Raw genomic sequence first — 15,523 nt, 5'->3', positions numbered from 1 at the left:
TCCCCCCTCAGTACAATACTCCCCGGCAGCCTCCACTCACCTCGTCCAGTGGGCACAGCACTGCCAATCCGACTGCCGGCCTGCTCAGTTGTTGATTTCACCTCTCCCACTTCCTCCGCGCCCGCTGACGGCTCTTTCTCTCCCGTCTGCTCTCCTCCCTCGTCCTCTTTCGGGCTTGATGGACGGCTGATTGTTCCCTCTTCCTCCTCCGCTTCCTCTTTGGCTATTTGATGAGAAAACAGAAGCACTTAGGAAACAATTCACCCAACAAACGTTGAATCTCATGGACAGGAAAAAAGTGGTAATGTGATAATCTGTTTCTTTGACACTCGTAAACACGACTCAAATTAAAATTATGACACACGTTTCAATTACACCACCAGTAAATATTTATCCTCAAAGTCCACCTTCTGATTCATAGTGTTTAAAACATGTTCATTTAATCTTTTGTAACTCCAACCCTTCAAAATAAGCATCAAGCCATTGAAAACTGTTGGCCAACTGTTTAATCACCCGAAAAGCTAACAACTGTCAGTAATCCTGGACTGACTACAAAAACATTTTTTTTAAAAATCAGTAACTAAACAGGGTCTGAAAAGTAGTGTACATCAGAATTTTCTTTTGACGGTCAACCTTCCACTTTGCTCTCAATAGTCATACGACAAGAAAGACAACCAATTCTTTGTCCTGATCATCACCACTATAAGTCTATCGTCACAGCAGTACCCAGTAGGCTTTTGTTTTCTACGGGAGTACACTGTACTAGTTTATTTCAATCATTTTATGATTCTTATTGGGAAGCATTGCGCTGCCAAGAGCGAAATGCTCGCAGCTAAAGGGATTTGAAAACAACAATAACATGATTCTTATTGAAACAAACGTATCAATGGTCTTTCAGTCAATAGGAAATGAGAGAGATTGTAAAGTCAAACAATAAAGGAAATATTTTTACTTTCACTAAACAAAATCATATATTTATGTACGATGGTTTTACTACATGAACATGTATATTGAAAGAAACATTCATAAAAACAAAAATCATCAACATCTGAGATTGAAACTAAAAATCTATTTAGAGAAATGACTTTGTTCCATATATTGAGACCATATTAATTATGCATGTTGACGATAAACAAGTCTGTTGGACTAAAAGAAATAACTGAAATTTAACAAAGTAAACAACATATTATCATCAACATCTCAACCATGAGGTTTAAAAAACCCCCACCCAGCATGATGTCTTAAATTATACTTGCAATCAGACCCATAGCAAATGTATAGATAAAAACATTAGTGTTTCTCACAAAGGGACCACAAGTTCTGCATGAAAAAAAAAGTATGTTTAAAAAAAAAGTATGTTTAGGCCATTTGGATTATACCAATATAAAAGCAAAGCCGAACCCCATTCATAAAAGAAAACATTCCTTCCACAGAGACAAAAACTACCTCTCTTGCAACACGCCATTCAGCTTTGGGGGTTGACAAAGTTTTAACACACACAGACAATGTACCATATGTGTCGCACCGTGGTGGAATCAGGCGCTTATCAATTTGGGGGAATGTGGAGCTATTGTTATCGCCTTAAAGCTTGTACATTTGCCTTGCTTTCGATAAATGAAATACCCATTTATCATGAACACAAGTAGAGATATTTGCGATCGAAGGAGGTAGGGGTAGCTTGGCTTCAAGGGTAAAATTGGCGAGAAAATGGCTGCCAAAATTTGGTTATTTACATAGCCTGAGAGTCCGTGGATACTGAAAAAGCACATTTTTTGTGCCTTTAATCAACGTTTTTCAGCAAAACCCACACAGAAATGGGTTCTTAAATGGACATAAAAGATGTTGAGCCAAAAAACAAATTTTCAATGAAAATTACAAAACCGGCAGAAAAATGCCAAATTCTTCAATGTCATTATTTTGAGGAGCGCCTGATTTCCCCACGCTGCCTCACATAGAAAATATGATACAATATTTGATTACAGCAACTATTGGGAGCTGTGGTAAATAAAGAATCAGCAAAATATAATTATCGTTCTCTCTCTGTGGTCAGAGCTCAGTGAAGCCTGTATGTCCAATTACCTCGAAATGTCTGGGAACAAGTTTCAAACTTGAATTTCTTGCAGTACTTAAAACCACCTTATGCTTCAAACATTTTAACAGTAGAAAACCCCCCCCAATAATGCAAAGCATTCATAAACAGGTAACAAAGTAATAATTGAACAGACAACAAAATCCAGTATCTCTGCGAGCATGTGACGTCTGTCTCTGCACGTGTATCTACTCATGTGAGCCTAGCTATGCACATAAAGGACACTAGAAAATGCAAGAGTAATTATACGTAGTTAAAAAAAAACCGGGACAGATGTATAAGTGTGTACATTTTTGTGTAATTGTTCAGGTTCCCATTTTCTCTTCTCTTTACTACAGCAGTCTGATACGTACATATATCGTGGAATCGGTGGGATGTTCGTTTTGTACGAGTTATGCTTTGTACACGTTTTCAATACAGAGAATATATATAATATTTTAAAGAATTCAAGACCTGAAAGTCTGTTCACTATGAGTCTGTTTTATTATGAGCGTGCTGTACTATGTGAAAGTTTTACTATGTGGGTGTTCACTATGTGTGTGTTTACTGTGTGTGTGTTCACTATGTGTGTGCTAGACTATATTTTTTTCTTTTTTTTCTTTTTTTTTTTTGGTACATCATAATTCTTGTTCTCCATAGACACTGGATTCTTGAGGTGTCTCTTTGCAGAAAATAAAACTGGTCAAGAGCAAACAAACAGACAGTCAAGCGAAACAAGTCAAAGTTCACGTGGTTTGACCTTTGGCCTCAGGGTCAAGCACACCTGGATGTTCGTGATCCCCTTCAGTCAATGCTATTGGTGGAATAGTGGAAATCACAAGGCGGGTGAGACTATCAAAGTAGAAGAATTACAATGCAATGAAAAAAAAATCCAAATGAGAAGAAAAGAGGAGATCAAAGTCAGCAACTTTCTACAAAAATCTTTTCAAAACAAAATGCTGTTGCGTTCCACAAACTTTTGCAAGATCCAGTAGCTAAAATGATGAAGAGGCACTAAGAAACTGAGCGCATAGAAGAAAGAAGCAGATATACCAGTATATCGAGCCTAATCTGGTAGCTTTGATCCTCATCTACATTCTATCGTCCTCACCTTTTTTCTCTTTCTCAAGGGCATCATAAGTGTCAAACATATCCCAGTTGGTGCATTCCACTGCCACAGCCTGTTGTAGAAAGCATTAGTTTGAGTGAACACAAGCACATTGGCACAATACCAGCCATTTGGGGCATACAATAAAAGCAAGATCGACACACAGATTTAAAATAAGTATAGTAAAAAAATAGGACCAACCAGTAGGTTGAGAATTTATTAACAGGTTTGGGACCTATGGTTTTGCTAACTGTAAACTCCCCCCCGAAGATCAACCCCCCCCTGTGTGAGACATTGAAAGTAAGCAGAAAGCCAGAACCACTCAGGATGCACATCAACAACAACAGTATCAGACAGGTCCAAGAATTTAAGTACCTCAGAAGTATATTCACAGAGGATGAGCGACTGAACTGAGAAATTGAAACACCAGTACAAAGGCCAATAATGTTAGTTACCAGCTTACTCCACTACTGAAACATCCTAACATCCCCATGACAACAAAACTCAAAATGATCAACACCATATTCATCCCAACACTCACCTATCAATGCCAGACATGGGCCACAAACAGGACATTAGAGCAAAGAATTACAACATGTGAAATGTGATGCCTTAGAAAAGCAGTAAACAAAATCAGGTGAGACAAAATTAGAAACCCAGTAATCCGAGAAATGGTGGGCACAAATGATGTCATGCATCACATCCAACACCAAAGAATCAAACGGTTTGGACATCTCATACGATTACCAACACACCATCCAGAACAACGTGCTTCCATAAAAATTTTTAATGGCAACAAGGCTAGAGGGCGACCGAGAAAGACCTGGATAGATGGGAGTCAGGGAAACATTGACACTCATGGCATCCCCCTGATCCAAGCTCTCCGGCTGGCGACAGAGAGACGTCTCTTTCTTCCCACAACACCCAAAAGGGTAAAAGTGGCGGATAAAAGTAAAAGTAAAAAGTACTTACTGCTGTGTCAATCTTGATTGTGCTGACACTCTTCATCTTTGGAGGTTCATTGAACGTGTTCATTCCTCTCTCGGCATACAAGTCATTGCCAACACGACTTTTCTGCAGCTGAAATAGATAGGAATTTAAGAGGATTTAGTGTGAGGGAACAAATTTGCTCAGACAAAGAACAATACAAACACATACAGCAAGACAACTGTAACAGGAAAATAACAATCACGACCCCTCCCCCCCCCCACCCCCAAACACACACAAGCCCATCACATTGTACTATCTCAAGACTACATGAGATTTAATAAACTCGGGTCGTATTGTGATATTTTAACTAAACATGATTTTACACCTACAGTCAAAAGCAAACAATATATATTTTTTTAAAAGCAACACATACCAGTACAAGAAAACCTCATTGATGAAATATATATACAGATACAAATATCAACAAAAATTTTCATTGGAAAATTGAGAGTTTTGTCACTTTGCCGCCAATATTTCTAAGAATAAAAATCTTTTTACCTCTGCATATGCTTTGTTCCTTTCAATGATGTCCGTAGCTTCTTCACACTCCTTGGAGACTTTGATGTCAGGCATGTCAAACATCCAGATGGTGTCCGTTTCAGTCAAAGTGATGTCCACAATTTTCACCAGATCCTCTTCCGTGGGTATCTCCTGCACTTCCTGTCGTTTGTGCCTCACCTCTGAGACAGATTTTTTTTTGTACATTTAGAGAAAAAAGTGAAGACCAAACACTAAATTTAAATGTAAGGATAATTGTTATAACAGTCAAAGATTATTGATAAAAAGAAAAATTAAAGTATATGATTTTTTTTCCAGAAACACCACATAATCCTCTTGATATGAGAAGATACCTTCTTTACATGCAGATATTCATAAGTGGCATTATCAATCACAACAACTAAATAAAACTGTTATTAGCCAGCATTGATGAACAACTGAATAACGCTATCAGCAGTCAGTAAATACTGCTAAATGAAACTATTATTCACAACCCCAAACATAGCTCACGAAAAACCTTGGAAGTTCCAAAAAAATGTTCCATCCATTCTTCACAAACTTTTATGGAGACGTGACCCAACAGAATCGTAGATTAAAAACCAGATCAAGGTCAATTAGCATAAAAAGGGCTCTTGGAAATTTTTTTAAAGTTTTACAAATATTATTCTAAAAACTAGTGAACAAATCTCTTTAATCAAATAATGTTTTCCTATAAAATGAGTATTCATCATGGAAACTTTATTGATCAAATGAGTGTTTTATATGATGTGATGTAGGCCAATGGCCTTAAACACTGAATAAACTTACTCACTTCCTTCCTGTAAAACGTTACCTGAGAATGTGGTGAGGTCTGGAGAGCCCGTCTCATCGGGAGGGATCGAGTCTGATCCCGTGTCATAAGACTGAGTGAAAACAGATCTAACAGCAAGAAAATAGAAAGAGAATCTCTCTTTGAATACAACGAAATGATGAAAAACCTTGTGAATACTCAGATATTACATATATACAACAAAAGGATGAAAAACCCTATGAATACTCAGACATTACATATATAAAACAAAAGGATGAAAAACCCTTTGATACTCAGACATTACATATATACAACAAAATGATAAAAAAATTCTGAATACTCACACACTGCAAACACAACAAAAGGATGAGAAACCCTGAATCCTCAGACATTACGTATATATATACAACAAAATGATGAAAAACCCTGAACACTGAGACATTTCATTTCCCTCATTGCCTCAGTGTTATTTTGTTGAGCATATGCCTCTATGAGGGTGCAGTGGCGGAATGGTTAGTGCGCTCGTCTCCGAAGTGGAAAGTCTGGGTTCGAGCCTCGGTTCGGACAGATTTTTTTCGCCCCCTCCTGTCCATCCAGCAGTAATGGGTACCTGACTTCAAGTTGGGGAAGTAAAGGCGGCGTGGAAAGGAACTGGCTACCCTACCACAATATGTTGAAGGCCCAGGAAGTTGTCTCACTAACAAGTCAATCCCCAATGTCCGGATCGGATGCGGGAACAACTTTACTTTATATTCCGCTCAGCTAGTAGCTTTTTTAAATGTTCCTTTTACCACTTTAGGTTAATATATTACTCGGCAGCATTTCGCTCTTGGCAGCACAATGCCTCCCTCTAGTACCCACATGCCCTTGTCATCTGGTCAACGCTAGAGTAGAGCAGGCTTTGTAAGTCTGTAGGTGTGTGTAGGAGCCTGCATCGAAGAACTGCCAGGTTTGGGCAGTGAAGGAGAAGATGTTCAACGGTCTCCTCATGGTAGTCACAGTGTCTGCAATGGGATTCCCACATGGGATTAATTCTGTTTATGTGCTTGTTGGAGTGTAAGTGTCCTGTGCGGGCTCTGAAGATCAAAGTCTGATCAGCTCTACATAAAAGATTCGAAGGGCTTTTGGGGTTGGGTTTGTTCATGTACCCGAAAAGAGATCTTCCTGTTTCTGTGTTGGCCCATCTGTTTAGCCACTCGTCTCTGCTTTTGGCTTGGATGATCCCTCTGCAGGTCTGCAAAGAGGCGGCTGTGTCTGTCTGGGGCAGGCTTGCTCCAGTCTTTGATAGCTGGTCTGCAGTCTCATTCCCTGGTACTCCAGAATGGCCAGGCACCCACTGCAATGTGACCCGGACGCCATAGGAAGTGCCCATCTGTTTTACAAGGCTGAGAATGTTCCCATCACCTCTGTAGTCTCCTCCTCCCTCGACAGCTTGGAGTACTGACATTGAGTCAGAGAAGACAACAACACCCCCTGGTGTTACTGCACCTTCAAAAAAGTCTTGGGTGATCTGCTCCAGGGTCTTTACTATGGCAACTCTCTCTGCGTCATAGTTGGAGTTGTATGTTTCATATGGGCCAAATAGTCGTGTCTGCTTCTTCTCTCATTTTTCTCGATAAATTTCAGTATTTTGGTATACTCAGTCAGAAAAAAGTAAAAAAAACCCAGGTAGATTAACACTTTGCCATCACAAGGCTCATATAGTAAAGACCCTTGTCATCAAAGGCAAAGGCGTTTTGGGGAAAATCCAAAGAAAGTGGGTGCAAGATGTGACGGCAAAGTGTTAAGTGTTAATGTGCTTCAGATGTGAGTTAATCTTCAAAAAGCGTTAAATTCTTGGAAAGCGAGACACATTTTTTCTTTTACATTTGAAGAGCCCCAAAACTTGATTCTTACGAGTCATCTAATTGAAAAAAAAGATGTGTCTCACTGCAGATGTAGGTAGACAGCACACCTACTGACCTACTGTCACCTGCACAACAGCGACAAAATATATCTTTCCGGCCACAGACTTGCGGCCTATAGGTTAAAGTGTTCGCCTCTCGCGGCCTAGAGGTTAAGGTGTTCGCCTCTCGTGGCCTAGAGGTTAAGGTGTTCACCTCTCGTGGCCTAGAGGTTAAGGTGTTCGCCTCTTGTGGCCTAGATGTTCAGGTGTTCGCCTCTCTTTCAAAGGTCCCGTGGTTAGAATCCGGGTAGTGATGGATAAATTTTGTTCTAAACAATTGTCTCCTTCAACCTCCTTTCCTGCTATCTAGCAAAGTTCTGTCATCTGCTTTCGTCTCCTCTTTCTGCCCCCCACCCCCTCCCCTCCTTTGCCCCCTTCTCTGAGCTCCGGACTCTTTCTGTAGCCTTCCTACTGATAATCTTTGGCTCCTTCTTGCTGTTGTCTTTCAGCCACACCCCTGATCTTATGGTAGGTAAGATCTAACACTTAGCCTTCTCGGATAAGGGCGAAAAATATCTGAGGTCCCGTGTGCAAGTTGAGCACGTTAAAGAACCTTTTGTGGTCTAAAATCGATAAGAGCAGGTTTCGGCCGCCACCCCGGCAAAAATTAAAATTTCCTACCAACTGAAAACGTTTAATGTGTCCGCGCGCTCATATGACCTTATGCAGTTGCGAGTGCTGTAAAACACTTAGACCAACAGACGGCTCACCTGGTGAAGGGGCCACCACCAAAGACGCTCGTAGTCGCTGTGCCAGCCTGGGTGCCATATATGGATGCAGATGCTTGAGACATGAGGTCCGTTGGCTGGTGAAAGAATACAGCAGTAAAGCTTTCTGTGTTTAATATAGACAATACGTTCTTTGAAATAGAAGAGAGAGTGCTTTCTTCTAGCATTATCAACAATCTGCAACTTCCTGCACATATCAACAAAAAAACCCCCACCCAACAACAAACAAACATGCAAGAACTTGTCCTCCAGCATGGCGTCGGTGGCCTACTGGTTAGGCAACAGGACTCGTAATCGTGAGGTTGAAGGTTCGGGGGTTCGAGCCGCGGGCCCGACGTTGCGTCCTTGGGAAAGGCACTTTACACAAACGTTCCTCAATTCACTCAGGTGAAAATGGGTATCCAGCAACAGACAATAAAAGATCTTGTCAGTTTGTTAGTGTTTAAGTGCTTAACCAACTGCTTGCACTGTATGCTTCCAGGGAAGCTGAGAATGTTTCTGAGTGTTCTATGGGGTAATAATAATTATAGTGTAAAGAGCATAGAGCTTGCTTTTGAGTGGGGATATGCGCTATAAAAGTGCTATTTATTATTATTATTATTATTATTATTATCATCAAGCAGAAGTATGGTATCAAGTATGGCCCAGTTTTGGAAGTCACTACACAGGTAATAAAAACAAGAAGGATCTTTGACCAATTGAAATTCTTCCCATGTCTCCTTGAAACAGAGGTTCACATCACTTGATCAAGAAATTTAGGTGGCATGTCTAAAAACAAAGTTAAAGTTTCACAATCTTCACAAACTTCACATTTTTTTGTTAAGGGAAGAGAAAAAGTCTGTAGTAAAAAAGCATTTTGCAAATGAAAGCAAATTATTTTCAAAATCAACCAAACAATTTATCAGATTATTTTCTACCTGGATTATATAACCAGATGATGACTGACTCCGTCTATCCTTGTCACCATTATAAGCATCAGTAATTACATCCAAATATGCAAGATTCTTCCATTGTTGCTGGTCTAAAAAAAAACCTCTCTTCTTTGAGCCACACTCTGTAGCCTTCGTAGCTCTCCTTAGATTTGAGCAAAGTACACGAGTACTAACAAGAAATGGAAAGAAATCTTACTCAGAATCAAGCTTTCATTTTTAAGCTATGCATTTTTTTTTCTACTCACAAAATTAGGAGCAACAACACAAAGTGTGCATAGACAAATTATATTCATTTAAACCTTGTAAGCGACTGAACAACTACCCTTTGTAAACCATGGCTGTTCAGTTTCACTCTCCGAGAGGCGCACTTAGTTATGTAGCTCGTCTGACCCCTGTGACCCCAGACGGAAGGTAATAAATCTCGACATGTTACGCCACTTCCACCCGCTTATCTCTAGATCTGACCACTCCGCGTGGAAAGGGTACAATTTCAAGAAATTAACTGGAATTTACAGCATAGTACTCCCTTTCTCCATCCCGTAAACCTAGGAGTGTTATATACCAAATAAAAGCTCAGCATCTTCTCTATAACCTGCAGTTTGAAACCAGGTTCTATATTGTTTTATGTTCCCTTGGGATATCTATATGCTACCACTGTTGTACAGCTGTGTGTTATTGAATTTTTAAAATTTAAAAGCAGATTTTTATAATTCAGACCGACAGTTTTTGTTTTAACTTTCACATTTCTTTTATAAATCTATTTTCTCCATGGTGCTGAAAAATCTTTCGAGTCCACCTATATTTCCATGAACTAGCGCACTTTATGTGACTAGTCTAGAGCAACGCTCGGTACAAAGAAAAACTCTGTGAAACGGGAACTTGCCGTCTGACTTCCTGTGTGTTTATAATTACAGAGCCTTTTAACATCAAAGATGGAACATTCTTATAACATCCATTTTGAGAATGTTAACAAGTTTTGTTGTACTTGTGATGAAATAAGCATAAATGCTAAAGAATCTAAGCAGCGTCGATTTCTGTGTAAAAACCGTAAGCCTGAATTAATGCTATATTATAGGGGAACATCGACAATGAAACCGCCTAAAAGCATTCTAATACTACGTGGCACGTGAATCTACAAATTACAAAAGCAAGTTAGAGCTGCAACTTTGCAAGCCATACAAACTGTGGTGTATTTGGTTGTTTTTGGTTGTGGCAGGGGGTTAGGCCTAGCCTATTGTATTGTTTGGCTGAAAGTGTGAGAGTGAGTAAAGTGTGAGTCTGTGTTCAGTTGTATTGTTTGCAACTTGATAAAAGTCTGAGTGACTACAGGTGGGAGTTGGAGAGGAGAGAGTGGTATCAAGGCAGAGGAGGCCTGCTGACAGTATAGATTGTGAGAAAGGCTAGTTAGAGCCTCAGTTCAGTTGTGCGTGAAGTGTGAGATTCCAATCCAACGCATCGGGGCCCCAAAGCTGCGGAAGGAATCACAACACAGAGCAGAGGAACAGGTTTGGCTAATTCCTGTTATAGTGGCATGTGACAGAAAGTTAGTAGTGTAAAATCTTTGTTTTATGTTCCAAGTAACAACACAAACTGTGTTGAAGACAGTGCCAATATATTGTCCGCTTACGACGCAAAAGTATTAACGTTAATGGGTGCTCTGTGTGGTGTGCTCCCTGCTTTAAAATGAGCAAAGGAGGTATTAAAGAGAGCATTCCTTTGTTTAGGGAAGGACACGAGTTCCATTCTCCGCCCCCTGCTCGTATGATAATGGAGTCTGCTAGTATAAAGGATATCATCACCCCAGTTCTAGATCTTCCTCTGTTAGTACAGGCAATGATGCTCAGTCATTTACCACCCAATCTACTATGACAGCATATTTACACATACAGACGAAGACTCGTTTTATATTTCATCAGGAACTCATAGTTTGCCTTCCACACCTTATGGAAAAAACCTTAGCTCCTAAATAGTTTTTCAATATGTTTATCATCATTCAAAGACAAAGTGGTGTGCATAAATCAACAATAGCAACAAAACTTTTCGGAGAAAACTAAAAAAATGTAAGTGTGTTTGAAAGTTAAGAGTCTGACTGTGAGCTGGGAATGAAGATTGTAAAAATCTGTGGGTCCGTTTACTTTTAATTCTTTTAAAAAAACATGTCAATTTGTGATAACCAACCAATGACGGAAGCCACATTCCCCCACTTAAAAATGACACTTCCTTTTACTTGTCCGTGATAAAAATTATACTGTAGTAAAATACACCTTCGTCTCCATGTGATCATTTGGTTGTTTATTTGACTTTCCCGGCTGTCACAAGAACTGGTGTTGTTTTACGTGTACAAAACAGAACACCGCTGCTAAGCTGCTGACCGCGGCCGTAGGTAGCGTGACCCCGGCTTGACCTCGTCTCAGAAGTCAGGTCGGCCAGCAACTAAGTGATCCTGAATGGACAGCTGTGAAACTTAAAAAAGCAATTTTTGATGGCATGCTACAAATTAAGAACAACACAGTGAACCTGTGAGTGTCGAGTGTCACCACATGAGTAATTACAGTGTTGTAGTTGAGTAAATTGAAGACTTACGGTGCCCACTGAGCTGTCTCCTAGCACGGGTTGGTTTTTCTTCATCATGTTTGGATCCATATGGAGAAGAGGCAGTGGTGTCACATCTTTACCGGACTCATCGAATATCTGACATGGAAGAGCACATTTCTCTCATATTACATAATATTTGCAGGGCCTCTATATTTAAAAAAACTGAAAGTGGTGCAGTAAAAGTGTTTCTGTGCCACTAAATACAAAGCAAATTTAGACTCATAATTGAATTTAACATCAACTTTTAAATACTCCTCCAACAAAATTAAGAAATCTGCAATCACTGAAGTCACAAGTGCATGAAATCCATCATGCAGTTCAGGCTGAATAATACAACTTGTATTCCTACTTTCTTGGTGTAAATTCAAACAATTTAAACAATTGACAAGCTCTGACCTATGGTGTTCATGAGCACTGATCTCCTCGGCAGCTAATCCATCTGAGATGATGTGATCTATGACAATGAAACGTCACTGAAAAAAAAAAAATCTACCTCCTGCATATGGGTACCAATAAGAACAATTGTCTCCTCCTTAAAGTCATCAAACAGTCTTACCTGTACCGGGATTCGAGTGTTGGCCGATTTCTCGCTCCCTGCGACACCAGGAGCCTGCCTCTTGCTTGCTGAGGACACCATGGTGCTTCGAGTACTTGCAAAGGCAGGGTTCCTTCCTCCCATTTTACTTCCTTTTGAAGTTGACGCATTTTTGCTGCGGTTTGAATCATGGACACCATACCCTCGCCTAAATAAAAACATATTTAAGAAAATAATAATGGATGATCTGAGAAAACAACTTCGTACGAGAACGGCGCAACTTTCTCCACAACACTGTGGCATAAGCATAGCCTCGTCAGACATGACTTTAACTACAGTTATCTTCCCACCCACACCATTGGACAAATCTAAGCAGAACCTTACATTCGGCAAAAGTAGAAATAAAAATCACATGAAGCTACAGCGAGCACCTAGCACAACTCTGTGATTGGCCTAAATATAGAAGACGTATTTCCGACATCTATTTTTGTCGTCTTCAAGAGCATCTCTCATGCTTCCCTTGCCAGTTGACTAGATCTCACGGTAATGGGCACCTCTTTTTAGAACGCGATGGGCTATGTCACTAGGTTTCATCGCCGACTGCTTGGACTGTGTGTGCATGTGCACGCGTGCGCGTGTGATTGTTTGTGTGTGTGAGCATGCGTTTGTGTGTGTGTGTGTGTGCACGCGCGCACGCTTGTGTGTATGTGTGCGCGCTTGTGTGTGTGTGCGCAAGCGCTTGTGTGTGCATGCGCAAGCGCTTGTGTGTGTGTGTGTGTGTGTATGTGTGTGTGTGTGTGTGTGTACGCATGCACGCTTGTGTGTGTGTGTGCACGCATGCACGCTTGTGTGTGTGTGCGCGCGCTTGTGTGTGTGTGTGCGCGCATGCGTTTGTGTGTGTGTGTGCACGTGCGCATGCTTGCGTGTGTGAGTGTGTGTGTGTGCAAGCTTGTGTGTGTGTGCACACGGCCTCGTGTGTGTGCGCACTCCCTTGTGTGTGTGTGTGTGTGCATGTGAGTGCGCACTTGTGTGTGTGTTTGCACACTTTGTGTGTGTGTGTGTGTGATTGTGTGTGTGTGTACAACTTTGAAGAGAAGGTAAATTTATGGAACGAGAAGAGCTGAGATTGTTTATAAAAGATAACACAAATTATTAATACAAAAACAAACAAAAAAGGAAAAACAAACAAACTCAGCGAGATCTAGTCAACAGTTGCTGGCGAGGAAAACCCAAGAGTCTTGGAGCAAACTCCAAAAGACGTCAAAAATAGATGAAAAAAATACGTCATCTATATTTGGGCCAATCACAGAGGTGTGCATGGTGCTCGCTGTAGCGTCATGAAAACTTTTACAATTCTTTTCCATGTAAGAGCTGCAACAAAACAGCTCTTATTCAATGAATCTGAAAACGTGCAACGTTTGGACAGTCCAGTTGCTACTGAATTCAGTTCCAAAACAAACATAATAAGTCCCTTAAAAAAATGTTTCCACATGCAAAAATTCAGTGCCACTCATGAAGCTTATTAATAGTTTGGTGTTATAATTCTGTAGTTCCCACCCCCCTTATTTGAGCCTAGATCTACATCTAAATCTATGCGTCTGATGCGGGGTGAGCTAAGATATCAAAGCTAACAACTGCAAAACATCAAATTATGGTAATATTCACCATAATGCCCCCCTGAAACCCCCCATCATATTTTTATTAGGTCAGGGGGGTAAGCGCCCCGCTGAAACTCTCCTACTCTTGGGGCCAAAACCTGCGAATAACAATTGCGGTGTGGGAACTACCGAAAAAGTGCCAATAGTTTGTCGTAAGGTGGAGGTGGCTCTGAACTGGGTGCTGCAGTTAAGACATAAGTGCACACTTCTGTATATTGATCTAGATTCTATCTGCAATGAGCAGTGCTGTTAAATAAACAGCATGCGCCATATTAATCTTTCACCCACGGTAGATAGTCGAAAGTCATATAACTGCGAGGGTGGTTACATACTTGCCCCAATATATGGTATCAGTAGCTGAATATGAAGCACAGACGGAAATGCCGCTAAAGGCATGACACAGACACAGATATAATTTCAGACCTAGATCTAGATTTTAGACTTCAGATTATGATATTCAAGCAAATGAAAACATTCACGATGATTTGTTTGCTGGGTCCATCGTCAGTTTTGAGACCAACCGATATTGCCTTTATTATAACGACTTTAACGGTTATAGAATCTTATAGTGACTAGATCTAGATCTAGTCTAGATCTATATCTAGATCTAGTGATGATGATAGATAATCTATAGATCTAGAATGATAGAAGAATCTGTGTTAGTCTAGTTTGTTATCAATAGCGTTTTAAAAACGGAGGAAAGTTGAAGAACAATTCGGTGTCCTTTCGATTTAACTTACCCTGGCGCAAGAAGCTGCTTTTTATTTTGTCGTGAACTTGACATGTTGATTAAGAAGGTGTATTTCAGAGACAACTGTGAGTTGAGTATGATCCTCAACCTTATGAGTTTATGATATTCAGTACTCCATCTTTGACTAGACGCAGTTGTCTCCCCTTGTTATGGCTTCATGCGTTGTCAATAGATACCATTGCGTTTAGAAAAGAATATTTGATTGGCCAAAGTCATTTGTCAGCTAAAAACATATCTGTATTTTTTCAGCTTACATGAGCATATATATGGCTTCAAAATTTTAAAAAAGGATTATATTCATTTGTTTCGTCTATAATTTACATACTATTCGCCTCTCAAGCGTATAACTTTATGGACTATAAGAAGAGAGAAAAATATAGTTCCACCAATGAAATGACGCCTCTCATAATTTTGGTGGGCGCACGCATTTAGGTCCAGTTTGGAGCCTCGTTTTGAAATTCGAGGAACTGCGGTTAAAATGGCGGAGGTTGTAACAGTTGTGTTGTTGTCTCAAGGAATTTTAGCATCTTATTTAGAGTAGGGATGTGCAAATGTAACGGAACTTTCAGTGTTGATGTGTTTTGTTCACTAGTATCGAACCATTTCATTTTGGTGCAGGTTTTGTGGTTATTATATGGAGAAGGCGGGATATAGTGGACTTCTACTATGAGCCGCCAAAAAGCTATCGATAATAGGTCATTAAAGTGACTGTTTACATCTGACGGGACACCCGATTGTTGGCCTCTATGCAATAATGTTGTTCAAAGACGCACCACTTTCAGGAAAGCACCAGTCGGCGATTAATTATTGTGAAAGATCTCATTGATTGATTTTCCTTTTGCTGCTAATTTATTGCTTTGCTGTAGATATCTAGTTTGTTTGCAACATTGAAATTGCATGTTTGGAGATTTTAAAGTTTACTGGG

The 15,523-nt window shown here is 40.1% G+C and overlaps 2 protein-coding genes across 5 annotated transcripts in view; one reads left to right on the top strand and one right to left on the bottom strand.

Annotated features, from left to right (window-relative positions):
• The window catches only part of LOC101847756 (WD repeat-containing protein 78), a 48,857-nt gene extending 34,117 nt beyond the window's left edge, over window positions 1–14,740 (bottom strand). For 3 of the 4 annotated variants that reach the window (XM_005105925.3, XM_005105926.3, XM_005105928.3), the window contains exons 1-10: window positions 14,588–14,740; window positions 12,211–12,397; window positions 11,643–11,750; window positions 8,110–8,204; window positions 5,497–5,582; window positions 4,665–4,846; window positions 4,149–4,256; window positions 3,180–3,249; window positions 2,829–2,882; window positions 41–223 (exon numbers count right to left, since the gene is read on the bottom strand). In XM_005105925.3, the coding sequence (XP_005105982.1) occupies window positions 41–223; window positions 2,829–2,882; window positions 3,180–3,249; window positions 4,149–4,256; window positions 4,665–4,846; window positions 5,497–5,582; window positions 8,110–8,204; window positions 11,643–11,750; window positions 12,211–12,397; window positions 14,588–14,631 (1,117 nt within the window). In that variant the 5' untranslated portion in view covers window positions 14,632–14,740. The remainder of the gene's footprint in view (window positions 1–40; window positions 224–2,828; window positions 2,883–3,179; window positions 3,250–4,148; window positions 4,257–4,664; window positions 4,847–5,496; window positions 5,583–8,109; window positions 8,205–11,642; window positions 11,751–12,210; window positions 12,398–14,587) is intronic. The other variant, XM_005105927.3, reaches the window with a different exon arrangement.
• Window positions 14,741–15,057: 317 nt separating this feature from the next.
• The window catches only part of LOC101847521 (mesoderm induction early response protein 1), a 25,937-nt gene continuing 25,471 nt past the window's right edge, over window positions 15,058–15,523 (top strand). Inside the window, exon 1 of the mRNA XM_005105924.3 lies at window positions 15,058–15,085. Within this exon, the coding sequence (XP_005105981.1) occupies window positions 15,077–15,085 (9 nt within the window). The 5' untranslated portion in view covers window positions 15,058–15,076. The remainder of the gene's footprint in view (window positions 15,086–15,523) is intronic.

Source organism: Aplysia californica, unplaced genomic scaffold, assembly GCF_000002075.1.
Source record: "Aplysia californica isolate F4 #8 unplaced genomic scaffold, AplCal3.0 scaffold00501, whole genome shotgun sequence".
NCBI lineage: Eukaryota > Metazoa > Mollusca > Gastropoda > Aplysiida > Aplysiidae > Aplysia > Aplysia californica.
Note: the sequence above shows the minus strand (reverse complement) of the source record. Positions and strands in the feature narration are given on the sequence as shown.